The 13759-nt window shown below is 40.6% G+C and overlaps 1 protein-coding gene across 8 annotated transcripts in view; it reads right to left on the bottom strand.

The window, feature by feature from the left end:
* Positions 1-13759, bottom strand: part of TLN2 (talin 2) — a 378548-nt gene that overhangs the window by 173715 nt on the left and 191074 nt on the right. For all 8 annotated transcript variants that reach the window (XM_065558354.1, XM_065558350.1, XM_065558353.1 and 5 more), the window contains 6 exons: positions 12087-12258; positions 6651-6748; positions 5543-5672; positions 3879-4031; positions 3415-3557; positions 373-500 (listed from right to left, as the gene is read on the bottom strand). In XM_065558354.1, the coding sequence (XP_065414426.1) occupies positions 373-500; positions 3415-3557; positions 3879-4031; positions 5543-5672; positions 6651-6748; positions 12087-12222 (788 nt within the window). In that variant the 5' untranslated portion in view covers positions 12223-12258. The remainder of the gene's footprint in view (positions 1-372; positions 501-3414; positions 3558-3878; positions 4032-5542; positions 5673-6650; positions 6749-12086; positions 12259-13759) is intronic.

Here is a 13759-nt window from a genome sequence, read left to right as displayed (position 1 = left end):
TTTAAGTAAAGAGTCATTGGCCAATCAGTAGTGAGACTAAACACAGATGGTACACCAGAAGTTTGATTACTCAAATTAATTGGAACTGAATTTGTCTGCATAACTGAGCATCATGTAACAGTTACAATAACTAAGAGTTCTTGACAATCAAGGTTGAAGCATAGTATGTTCCAAAGCACACCACCATTTTTAAGAGAGTCTCTTGAATACCTTAAATCAAGTATAAAGCTCACTAAAGTAACGATTTAAGAAATGGCACTGACTGATCAAAGATCAGTCTAAGATGACAGAAACACAGAACACACCCAGTGTTTTATGCATTGCTGCATGGACAGAATGACACAAATTTAGAAATTAGCAAAAATGGTTTACTCTAAAAATCCAGGTTTGTGTTTGTGCTCTACATGAGGTCCAAACTGGATTTGTGCTTGAAAGCCTCCAAACTCGCAAGCCTTTTCGAAGGAGACCGGATGGGAGCCATTCAGAATGTCATCTCGAGCCTATAAAGGTAAGTAGAGACATGTCAAGCACATCAGAAGCCGTTAAAGTGTCTTTGAAATTCCTGAACAGCCAGAACACAAGCCAAGAATCAAGCAGCAAGCTTTCCTGTCAGAAAGTATCTGTTATTCCATTGTGGATATGTTTATAACTAACAAAATAAACAAAGGGCCAGGTCCTTCTCTGGTGTAAATCGCCACAGTCCCACTGAGGCCAAGAGAGCTGCCCCAGTTTTCAAAACTGAACCTCTTGCCTAAATATTTCATGTGATTTACATACAATATACCCTGCTGTAACAGAAAGAAAAGTTATCTACCTAATTAACATGGAAAATACTAATCGCAAATGTATGAACAGTGATGGATGATGGCCACCTGCATTTTCCTTTATTGTCATGTGTGTAAATTTAGTGGTTGCACAAAATACTGGAACACCAAGACTGTTTCACGGACCCCTTAGATATAGTCTGTCTACACGGACCATAGGTTGAAAGCCACTGGTCCAAGGTAACATCAACGGGTGCAGTCACCATCTACCTCATTAGGGAAGGTCCTGATGCTGGAGAAAGAGCAAAGACATTCTTTGGTGCAGTGTAAGTCTCTGATTTCCTTGGAGTGTGAGGGGTCCAAGCCACTTGTACTGAACTGGTCAGAAGAGGGAGACTTCGTGTTGCTACAACTGTACTGTACTGATGGAATGGGTGTCACTGGAACGGGATCTGGTATCAAAGAAGCCCTTCCTTTATGGGTGTTAGAGTCCTGGCCCTGGGACTTTGCATGTCCCAAGTCCTTAGAGGTTGACAGTGTAGGTCTGCTCAACCTCTAAGGATTGACGATTTCAGAGATGACTTAGGAGGAGACCTATTCTTATGTTTGTGTGAGTGTTCTCTGCCTTCCCGATGAGACCCCAATAAGGAGTCTGAGTACAGACTCCACTGTAGCAGAGTAGGATCTTGGGGTGGGAGGTGTACTCTGTGTAGATTTAGGCTGATGTACAACAGGTGCCCCCTGTCCCGGGTCCGACTGCAGCCTCATGGCCTTCTCTATGAGGTGTTTTCTAAGCCAAAGTTCCTGTGCTTTACAGGTACAGCTAGGGAAAGAGCAGCAAATATTACAACTAGCCGTGATATGCACCTTACCAAAACAGTACAAGCACTGCATATGGTTGTCGCTGACCAAGAAGGAACGGGGCAAAACACACAAATCTTGAAGCCTAGAATTCCTGGTGTAATCTGAAAACTCTAATAGAGTATCTGGGTTGTGGAGGCGTCCACCAGGCAGAGATTCTATCTAACTATAAAAACTTTACTAAAAGCTATAACAACTATTAAAACTACTAACTGTGGAAATAACTATATATAAAAAGCACGAAGGCAATGTTTAATATTTAAAGAACGAAGAACCCAAAGGAGAGCTCTGAACACTGGAGGCTCCAACCCAGGCCATAAGGTGGTAAGAAGGAACTGGAGAGCAGTTTCTCTCCTTGGTTGGGAGCACAAGAAGAGCAAAAGCACATGCACAGGCCAAAATTCTCCAACTCCAGGGGCACAGACAGCATGTGTATCCCCAAAGTGGAATACAGACAGGGACCAACCCTTGAAGAACTCTTCTATCTCTCAGCCTGAACAGTCATCCGGATGGCAAACTTTCAGTAATCATGGACCTGGACCAGGTTCAGGAGGACTGACCTATTAGTTAATCTCCATACCACATAATTAATTCCTAGGAAGTGATTTTGTGATTGTGTTCATACTACTGATGCATTACAACATGTTTTGTTAGAACCAGTTTGTCTATTTTAGACACGATTTTTATAAGTTACCTGTAAAACAAGTAGACATTAAAAGCAGGGGTGCTTTAAGAATTTAGCTAACTATTCCCTCTGCAAAGTTTATCCATCTGGCTCAGATATTTTTTGCCTTTTTCTGGTAGCCCCAATGCCCCTGTGAAAGCCAAAAAGACTTCAGCTTTAAGACATGGCAATTACGAGAACTTTAATGATTATGAAAATTAAGGGCAAAAAACTGAAACCCGCTTTTATAATGAGGACAGGTGCTCTGGCCTCTTTCCCAAATAATACGTAATTATTTCCCATCTCAATATGGTCAGTTGAGTCATTACAAACAAGGCCATAGAAAATGGGAAGCGTGGTTCTATCATGAAAATGCACACCAAGACACAAAGTAACTTCAAATGCCATTTTTACAATGGCCAACACATCCAATTTGCTCGTTTTAACAATAAATTGTTTTTCCAGCTGCCAACACCTCAACTAGTCTGGAAAAGTCAAGCAGCATTTTTCAGGATTATCCATCATTAATATTTTTCCTGAGGCAGTCTGTCCTCAGTTAACAGACAAACCCATAGTCTTCAAATGCTGCAACTCCCCTGTTCACACAGTTGTGTGTGGGGTTGCAAAAGGTAAGCGAGAACAAAATTTGGCCCTGCAAACCAGACATCAAGACCTGCTCCCAACTCCAGAAACGAAGCTCATGAAAGAGATACAGAATTTCCCCAAGTTCCAATTCAAATACAGGGCAGGGATGGTAAAGAAATAAGTGCACGTGGTAGCTAAACACACAAGCAATTACAGTATTAGCTATAACAATACCACACAGAAACAACAGGAGTACTTGTGGCACCTTAGAGACTAACAAATTTATTAGAGCATAAGCTTTCGTGGGCTACAGCCCACTTCTTCGGATGCATATAGAGTGGAACATATATTGAGGAGATATATATACACACATACAGAGAGCATCAACAGGTGGGAGTTGTCTTACCAACTCTGAGAGGCCAATTAAGTAAGAGAAAAAAACTTTTGAAGTGATAATCAAGATAGCCTTGTAAGTATTCTCACACTTCTTATCAAACTGTCCATAGGATGGAAGAGGTTTCTCTGCTATACGTACTATACCTGAACATAAAGCAAGTTCAGCTGAACAGGATCTCTTGAATCTACATTCTGGTCCGAATAAAAGAATTTTCGCCTCAGCAGCAGTGTTTCATTTTCATCAACTCCTTGTTCTCTGAATGTTCGACTGTGATCTAGCCAGTTTACTGGAACACAAACACAAACACCTTATAATATCACAAATTTATATTTTACCTTGCAAAAATTACCCTAAACCCGGGGTTCTCAACCTTTTTCTTTCTGAGGTCCCCCCAACGTGCTATCCAAACTCCATGGCCCACCTGTGCCACAGAAAACATGTTTTCAGCATATGAAGGCCAGGGACAGTGTTAAGGGGTAGTAAGTAGGGCAAATGCCCAAAACCCCATGCCGCAGGGGGCTCCTCAAAGCTAAGTTGCTCAGGCTTCTGCTTCAGCCCCAGGTGGTGGTGCACAGGGTCAAACAGCCTCTTGGCTTATAGTACTCACAATCATCATCTGTATGAAGCTTCGCCTTCAACTTCTCCATTTTTCTTTCATCTCGTAACAACGTTCTGTCTTTCTTAAGTGTACCTGTGCCCTCTTCCTTTTTCTCCTCAATGATCTCCTGGATTACGGAGTACTCTTCATAATTGGTTATACCTACAAGTGTGAACACAGAATAAGCATGCAACTCCAGCAGCCAAAACATGAAAATGTAACATATACTAGGACAGCAGGAAAGGGTTTATTCTAAATATTGTTTAAAGTGTAGTATATTTGAAGTTAAAATCTAAGCACATTCCAGACCAAGTGCTAAAATGTATTGTTATATGAATTTATCGAGTATGGCACCTAGTCAATCTTTCCAATAAAAATTGGCACCAAAAGCACAACATCTGTCTATCAGGCTCAGAAAATTATCCTTCAAAAAATTATACACTCTGTACGTGGAGTTGATTCAGTATTTACCTTTTATCAGTCTCAAGAAAGTTGCTTTCTTAAAAATTTTAAATCTCCTGAGAAATATAACCAGGTCAAGTTCTCGAGGATTTTGAGCAGAATAAAGTTCCAGAACTGAGGCCATGTGATGGAGAATTCCGGGTCATGGACTCCTGCAATTTCTTCCTTAAGTATGGGTAGACAAAATGTGGCAGAGCACTGGGAAAGAAAACCTCTGAAACATCGGGATTCTAGGCAACTTTAGCGCTTTACAGATGTTAATCCTCACTATAAATTTCACATGAAACTGTATCGAGTGCCTGTGTAGAGCACTTAGTACACGTTTAAGTTGCTCTCATTTCTTTGTCTTGCTTGTGTTTTCCAGTATTTGTTAAGCAATGACAATGTGAGTTGTGCTATTCAGGACAGAAAGAGTCTAAGATGACTAAGGAGCCATACTGTACACCAGCTGCTCTGAGCGGCTTCCATGGTCAACTCCCGACAGAACACAATATCACAGTGAAGTCTAGAAGTGACAACAATATGGGTCCCTGTGGCTAGGCATGTTTGTGAAATGAGCAGGTGAAAATGCAAGAAGGCATTTCTGGTCACTAAGCCATTTCTTTACATCACCTGGAGAAATGACCTACTTTTTCACTGATTACTAAATTGTAGCAGTTTTTCAATGTGCAATTCATATTTAAACGTAGTACCCAATTCAAACCAGCATTAAGACACTGGCGTAAACCAGTCCTGTATATCTTTAGTGATCACATTAATATAAATAGAAGTCTTTGCCACTCAATAAGATAGAAGAGTAAATTCTATCCCTGCTTAAACATTAGTTAGGCATGAAGTTAGTTTTACTTCACCACCTCACAGAAGGAAACTGTATGTGGAAGAAATAAATACTGAAATATTTAAAACATTAGGTGTCAAATAACGTAAGCGCCTCTAACTGGGGAGTGCTATCTGGTAGCAAAACATTTAACGTGTAAATCCCCACTAATTCACACAGGAAGGCAGATGCAACCGCTTTATGGGATGGGAAAAAGCCATTTTGAGTATTTTAATGCAGCGTAACTGATTACCTATTTTCAAACAGGCATAACAAGGCTGATGTCGATAAACTGCTGTATATAACATGCATAGAATCCTGAAACCCAAGGTAAAAACCATGGGGGGTGGGGGGAAATCATGTTCTCTTACAGATTTAGACCAAGAAATCTCACCTATCCTGCTGCAAATGGTAACCAGCAATTCACCAACAGTTTTAGAATCATCCACCATAACGGTTTTCACTGATCCATCCAGCATTCGTATTTTCTGAGGTCTCTGTTTCTTTTTGTACTCCAAAATATCCTAGGGAATAAACCACACAAAGAATTACACAGCTTCAGAACCATTCCAAGCCTGTAAACCACTGATGAAGCTGAAATCTGGAGCAGATTGAAGTTTTAATTTGACAAATACAACATTATTTTTTAAGAACTATTTAGACAAACTTTAAAAGCTTGTTGCCTGCATCAGGGGCTAGTTCTAGTATTGACAGTCAACATTGCTTTAGTTTAAAAACTGTGTTAGTGACTCTACTAAACCCTACTATTCAGACCTTCAATAACCTGCTGCAGAGTCTTCATGCCAGAGCAGCATGAAGGGGATCTAAAAGCCCTGGCTGCTCTCAGAGGATTTCCCCAGTACAGGTACTGTGAAAGACCAGCCATAATGGTGCTGAGGACCCCTCACAAGCCCTGGCATACAGGGCGTGCTGAGGTGGAGCTAGAGTCAGGAAGGGTGTTTCAGGGGCAGGGCTGCAGCACTGCAGAAGTTCTGGCCAGCTGTTACTTAGGCCCCAAGGGTTGTCCAAGTTACACCGGTGGTCTCTACGGCCTCTAGAGCAGCCCTCGATTGGGTAGGCATAAAGGTGGCTTAAAGATGCTAGTTCTGTACTGCACCTCTCAAAGGCTCAGCACAGAATCTCACCCAGGAGTTCAAACCCTATTAAAAATATCAGTTCACTTCTGCTTCCACTCACACATAAGAAAGAAAGGATAATCCCTTCTTTGCAATGAAAAGGCTAAACCACCTCCTGGTACCATACCAATGTATACGTTTGGATGCAAAATGACCAATATTTGTGTCTTACTCAGAAAATCAATGAGTATTTTTCATTCTTTTAGCTGGGTATTCTGTTCTACGGTGGTTGCCAACTCTGACACTTGTAGGATAACAAATGGTTTGTCCTTGCATCCAAATGTTTTTCAAGGACTTAAGTTCTTTGTACTATATGACTGTCTCAAAATCTGTTGGTGAAAAAAAGATGAAAGAATTTTGCTGTACCCCACTTCGCAGCATATAATAATCCAGTGTCCTTCCAGCTTCCAACCAAATACCTTTCCGAGGATCTTCATCTGACAAGAACAGTCCATAGTCAGAGGCTGAGGAACAAAACAGAAAAGGCACGATTACTGTGGTAAAACAAATGAAGAAAAACAATATGGTGACCAGAATTCAAGTTCAAGCTTCTGTCAATTTACCTTCCACTCTTAATGAGTGTTTGGCAGAAGTATAGTTACTCCAGTTAAAGAAAATGTAGCTTAGACAGCAGAGGGCAGGATTTTAAAGATAGGATTTACTCTACACTGAAGTGGATGGTTCATCAAGCAAACCTCATTCTGCAGGTGTAATACATAGTTATAATTAACTGTACTTGAATAAGACACTTTTATAATAATCAAAAATGCATAAAAGTTCAGATTTAAGGCTAACAGACTTTTCACTCAGTCACTTCATACTACTAACTAACAGTTCAGCTTTAAAACATTCAGAATTTACTTGATGAAAGTGTTTCACTGAATAAACTAAGAATCCATGAAAACATCTAATTCAATTGATACCACTTTCCTGGCAATTACAACTATGTGAAGTTATTCCTCTCTTTTGTATCCATCATAACAGTGTCTGTGAGTACGCTGCACATACTTTGGACTAAACACATCACGATCTCTTTATTGACACATGTTAAAAGTAAGATTGTAGCGTCAGGTCCATACAGACTACCAGCCATTAGAAGTGCAACAAAATAAAGACCATAGTTTCTGCCAATAAAGCCTAAAGAGGTTTATCTTTTTGTTGAATAAAATGGTTAAACACCTAAAGATAGTGAATTTTTATACAAACTGCTTTGAGCCAGCTTTCAAAAAAAAAAATCTGCTTGCGTTTTTAATAGATGCTGTGTAACCTGTCTCAAACATACAATTTATGAAGAAATAAGCTTCTCAGAGGAATTTAGTCTAAAAATATGGAGTTTTAATGAATAAACCTTTCCCAAAGCCCCTGAATGTAAAAACACGCCAGAAAGTTCCTTACATACATTAATTTAGGAAGCTAATCACTGGAAAGCAAACCCATACACACAGCGATGATTAGGAAACATAAGATCAGCATACAGTCAATTACATCAAATCATTTCACAAATTGTGCATCTAATATAGCTCCAAATGTTCATTCCTCTCAGTTCAATCATGGACAAGCAATGACCTTTGCACAGTACATATTATTCTTACAGAAAAATTAGCATATTGTGTTTATTGCATTCTGGTGCTGGTGTGACAGTGACAAGCCAACCAGTCTGTCACTTGGTGTAATTATGTAGTATCCCAAACTAACCTGTCATGACAGTCTACACTATAATGCTAACCACTTTTACAAAATTCTGATAAATCTTGTACAAAGTATGTCTTGCGAAGTATCATTGGAAAAGTCATAATCTGCTGAATATTACTGCCCTGTTTAAAATGTGTGCATCAATACTGTATATGGAGTTATGAGATTTGCCATATGTTTGTTACTGAAACATGCTGTGAGTCTAGGGAACACCCAGACTAGCTCTTTAGAAATAACAAAGGACTGGCATATCATCCCCAGAAACACCTCAAGCTGCAGGTATACAGAAGGTGCAAGCAAGAATTTGCAAGTCATATGAAGGAGTGAGTGCAAAGCATATAGATAATGGGTAGAGCTCTACCCAGATACAAAATTTGTATCTGCATCGAATTTGCAGTCCACAAAAATGATCCGCGGATCTTTAGATATATAAGATATAGATATAAAATAGATTTAGATATAAAATCTTTAGATATTCACAGGGCTTTAGATATAAAATTTGTATCCTCATCTAATCTGTGATTCGCAAAAATGAGCTATGGATATCCACAGATCTGCAGGGCTCTAGCAATGGGGCATCCAGACCCCCATGAAACAGCAAGGACTTTATCAGTAAAAAAAAAAGGGGTCAGGATATAAAAAGGGCCTGGCCAACTCTCTCCTCCTGCCTCTCTACTGAAACAAGATTGCTTGAAGGATTTGGAACTGGGAAAAATTAGTCCCAGGCTGGGAAGGGACCCCAGCCTGTGTACTAAGAACTGTGAACTGCCTGCAACATTGAGAGGGGTGAGAAAAGCTGTTTGTTTCAAATTTAGTCTTGGTAAAGTTTAGGAAACAGCTTGTGGTTTTTATCTTTTATTTCTTTTTGTAACCAATTCTGATCTTCTATGTCTACATCACTTATAATCATTTAAAATCTCTGTAGTTAATAAACTTATTTTAATGTTTTATCTAATCCAGTGTGCTTCTGGCAGAAGGGCTTGGGGAATCTACTCAGGTAACAAAAGCTGGTGGCATGATCATTTTCTTTGTTAAAATGATGGACTTTATGCACTTGTATTGCTCAGTAAGTTACTGAGAAGTACAAGATGGTACATTTCTGGGGTGCAAGGCTGGAACTAGGTATATGCAAGTGTCGCCCGATATGTAATTCAAGAGTGGCTAGGCATAGCACTCTGGTATTTGTCTAGCAGTGACTTGCACGCTAGAGGCTGATGTGAGTGGGCTCACACACCAGAGGAGTGCATAGCATACACCACACTGGAGAATTAATGGGGCATAGCTGTCCTATAATCCAGATTGTACCCTCAGGAATGTCAAACTTGCCAATTAGCTTCATCAGCAAAAGAGGTATGATACAGTAGCTCAGTAATTATATTTCTACTTAGCAGTGTCATTCACACACTTATTGCAATGCAGTTGTAGGTTTTAAAAAACCTTCTACACAAGAGAAAATCTGTAGTTAGATGAGTTCCCTTCCTCTTGCACCTTACGTTAAAAAGATATGCAGCCCTAAATTTCTATTGATTTCAACAGAAGTTGAGTACACGCAGCACCGTGCAAGACTGGACTAATAAAATGCCTTTTCTTATATCCATATACTAAGGCCCTGTCATGCTAAAATACTCCTCTACAGGGAGAAAATATTTCTGTACCAAAAACATACTACTACTCTTGTGATAATTAGACTACCTAGAGAAACAACAGTATTTTAGAGTGGTAGCCGTGTTAGTCTGTATCAGCAAAAAGTACGAGAAGTACTTGTGGCACCTTAGAGACTAACAAATTTATTTGGGCATAAGCTTTCGTGGGCAACACCTGCTTCAAAATTTATAACAGAAATAATAGCTCTAAAGTAGGGGAGGTATATGTAATCAACAGGTTCATTATTTTTTATTATTTGTATTATTGTCATACTTAGAGGCCTTAGTGACAGGCCAGGACCCCATTCCTGGTTGTAAGGGCTTACATTCTAGAGCAGGGGTCGGCAACGTTTGGCAGACGGCTCGCCAGGTTAAGTACCCTAGTGGGCCAGGCCAGTTTATTTACCTGCTGATGCGGCAGGTTCGGCCGATCGCGGCCCCCACTCGCTGCGGTTTGCTGTCCCGGGCCAATGGGGGCAGCGGGAAGCCGTGGCCAGCACATCCCTCGCCCGCACCGCTTCCCGCCGCCCCCATTGGCCCGGGACAGCGAACCGCGGCGAGTGGGGGCCATGATCGGCCGAGCCTGCCGCGTCAGCAGGTAAATAAACTGGCCCGGCCTACTAGGGTACTTACCCTGGCGAGCCGCATGCCAAACGTTGCCGACCCCTGTTCTAGAGGGACAATATAAACAGCACAAAGCTAGAGGGTTGTGATAAACCTGAATTGGTTCAGCAAAAACATTGTGTCGCCTGATATGAGTGAATTTATGTACTACGCAGTAGCTTGAAAGGGTTCTACCTCTGAATCAGGCACAGTAGAAAAGTTGTCAACAGAATGAGGACCTTGAAGAGCAAATGAGAAATTATCCATTACATATTCTCTGACTAATAATGTTATAAACTTTACTAGCAAAACAAACAAGATCACATATGCTGTAATATAGCGAAGGAGATAGTGCCAATATAAAATAGCCAGCACTTGTATTCTCACATTATCCATAGTGAGGAATCCCGGAACAGGTGAGGCAATCAACATATGGTCATCAGGCCAGCACATTCCAACATTTCCTACTGTCCTCAGACTGGGTCTTAGCTTTTATAATGGGTTATGCTAACGCGCACCACGTCTCATACATATTAACGATGGTTTCAACCTTCTTTCCTTATACGTACCTTCACACCTCTATACTTAGGGTCCCTACCTTCAATAGGTCAATTAGTCACTTATGTTATATTCATTAGCATTTACATCAATTTGTTGCCATGGTACACCTATGGTTAATTCATGTATGTTTTGGTCAAATTCAGCATCCTTTTAAACTTTCCCTAAAATTACAAAAGTATACTTCTGAGGCATCTTACTTCACCTGTTGCCAACACGTACCCCTCTTGTTTATTTTAATACTTATCTTGTGACTGAAAGTCAAATTCTCGGTCAATTACAACTTATCTAATAATCACCTACATCATTACTGCCATTTTATATCAAATTATCTAGGGCTTGGTTATGCTAAGATAAATGTCATACAGGCCTCAGGCCTGTAGGTCCTTGTGTTACAGCTACAATACCTGTGCATTACTTCTAAATAGCTCTTACAACACGGCTGGCTAGAGTCCTTTCCATGTCCATACCACACTTCTCAACTGAGTTTGTAACCAGGTAGCAGCATGGTTTCACTCAACACAGTTTGTATCTGCATGTGGCACATTTAACCTAGGTTAGTAACTATGGGAGCCAACATTGTTTTGCCCGTTGTAGGCCCAGGCTGGCACATAGTTGTCTTTTTGTAACCATTTCAGCACTTTTCTTTGCTGTGCACAAGATCCTCTAACCAAGCTTGTGTAGTCTGTTTGGCCCAGTACCCTCCTTAGCGCTGAGTGCATTGTGTCCCGTTTCCTGCTAAAGTCATTGACTGTGCATGCTCCAGGCAGTCCCCACTCGCTGCAGTACTGGGGAGCAGCTGCCCATATTTCCCCAGACTGCCCTGTTACCAACACAGCTTGACAACGTGGTAGATGTGGCTGTGCAAACAGGGAAAGATGCTCTGTGGACACAACCTGCATGTGAGAGAGCTGGTCGGGAAGTGAAAGTTTTGATGATTAAAATTTTCATCAAAAACCCTAACAACTGAGTCTTATAGTTTTTGGCTGCCAAAAAAAGTTGCTTTTATGAAAATCTGAAAGTTTCACAAAAAAGAGTTGTTTGTTCAAACCCATTTTTCATTAAAAAAGTAAATGAGACACTTGACCCACTCTAGTTGTAACCAGTTACAGATTTACGCTTGTGGTTTTAGTGCATATTAGACCTTGAAAGAATGGGATTTTTAAAACAATTGCTACTCAACCAAGAACATTAAGTGCAGAGAGAATGGAACACCTTTCAAGTAGAACAAATTGCTGAAGTGCATTTTTTTTCTTTAAACAAACTTGGGGGGGGGGGAGGGAGAGATATAGATTTACAGACTAACCTTGCCCTGTTTGAGCCTCAGGCACTCGCTCACGAATAACTCTACATGCATCATACACTGCAGTGGATGGTTCAAATTGCATTGTCTTCACCACATTGCACTGGCGGACGCAGATCTTCAAGGACAGGGCCACCATGGTGCCAGATCACTTGTGGGAGCCCGCTAAAAATACCTGAAAAAGTAGTAATAGAATGAGCCCTCTGCATTTTGCAATTAATGTTTTCAGACTTCCATCATTCAATTAATTTAAAAGGAATATTGAAATGAAGTGCATATAAATTAAACACATTCAAATATCAATTCTGTAGAAACTCTCACTAACATATCACAGCTAGGAGATATTCAAAAGAGATATTTTTGTTGGCATGTTTTAAAGTCACTTTAAGACAAGTATGTACATCATTTTACAGATCTAACATATTGTCTGATGCATGTCAAATACTGCACCAGCTGACAATACCTCTTCCTTGGGCATCCATCCAACAGTGCATCCTCTAGTACTGACTGAATAGTGGTTTCATGATTGTAACTGAATTATACCTCTACCTCAATATAACGCTGTCCTCGGGAGCCAAAAAATCTTACCGCGTTATAGGTGAAACCGCATTATATCGAACTTGCTTTGATCCACCGGAGTGCGCAGCCCCCCCCGGAGCACTGCTTTACCACTTAAATCCGAATTCGTGTTATATCGGGGTAAGGATGTACTTCATTAGTTCTGAACACTTCAATAGTATAAATTCATATTAAAAGCCCTACTTTAAGGAACAATGCATGCTTAAATCAAAACAAATATTAACATGTCCTCTTGTCAAAGCCACATATGGATCCAAAGAAAAGTTCTTAATTATTTTCACACACTCAGATTTTAAGGCCAGAAGAGACCGTTGTGATCATCTAGTTTGACTTTTTCTATAACATTGGCCATTTGTCTTCCTGTAATTAATTCCTGCTTCAAGTCCAATAGCTATGGTTGAACTAAAGCAAGTATCTTCTAGAAAAGCATCCAATCTTGATTTTAATATTTCCAGCAATGGAGAATCCCATCAGAACCCCTTGTTTAGTTCTTCTAGTGGTTGATTATGCTCACTATTAACATTTTTCATCTTCTCTGTATTCTGAATTCCTCTAGTTTCAGCTTCCACATGTGCTGTTTTCACAGTAGTGTTCCCATATTGGGTCTGGTTTATAAAAATGAACAGTCAAAACCTTATAGCTCTCTTCCCTGGGCTCAATTAGTAGCAGTTTGTAATAGGCTCCAGCATCTGTATAGTCTCCCCCCCTCCCCGGGGCTAGACAATCCCTAAACTGAGACTGTCTCTGCAGGTCTCGTCTCCCAGAAGGCTGCCTGGGATCTCTGGAGAACTGTACCCTGTACTCTTTCAGCCACGGACTAAGTTAGCTACAGGATTTCCTACTGTGGCTGGTCATGTGACTGCCACCTAACACCACAGATCCCTAGTTCAGTCAAGTAATTACGTCCCCCAGCATGCTTGGATTTAGATGAGCCAGACCTCTCAACACGGCTGTCTGGCCCGGTTCCTACTACCTTAAAGGGTTGAACCACCTTAAGAACGAAGAATGGCCATACTGGGTCATACCAAAGGTCCATCTTGCCCAGTATCCTGTCCTCCAACAATGGCCAATGCCAGGTGCCCCAGAGGGAATGAACA

Source organism: Chrysemys picta, chromosome 10, assembly GCF_011386835.1.
Source record: "Chrysemys picta bellii isolate R12L10 chromosome 10, ASM1138683v2, whole genome shotgun sequence".
Lineage (NCBI taxonomy): Eukaryota > Metazoa > Chordata > Testudines > Emydidae > Chrysemys > Chrysemys picta.
The sequence above is the reverse complement of the archived record's forward strand: the minus strand, read 5'-3'. Positions and strand labels throughout refer to the sequence as shown.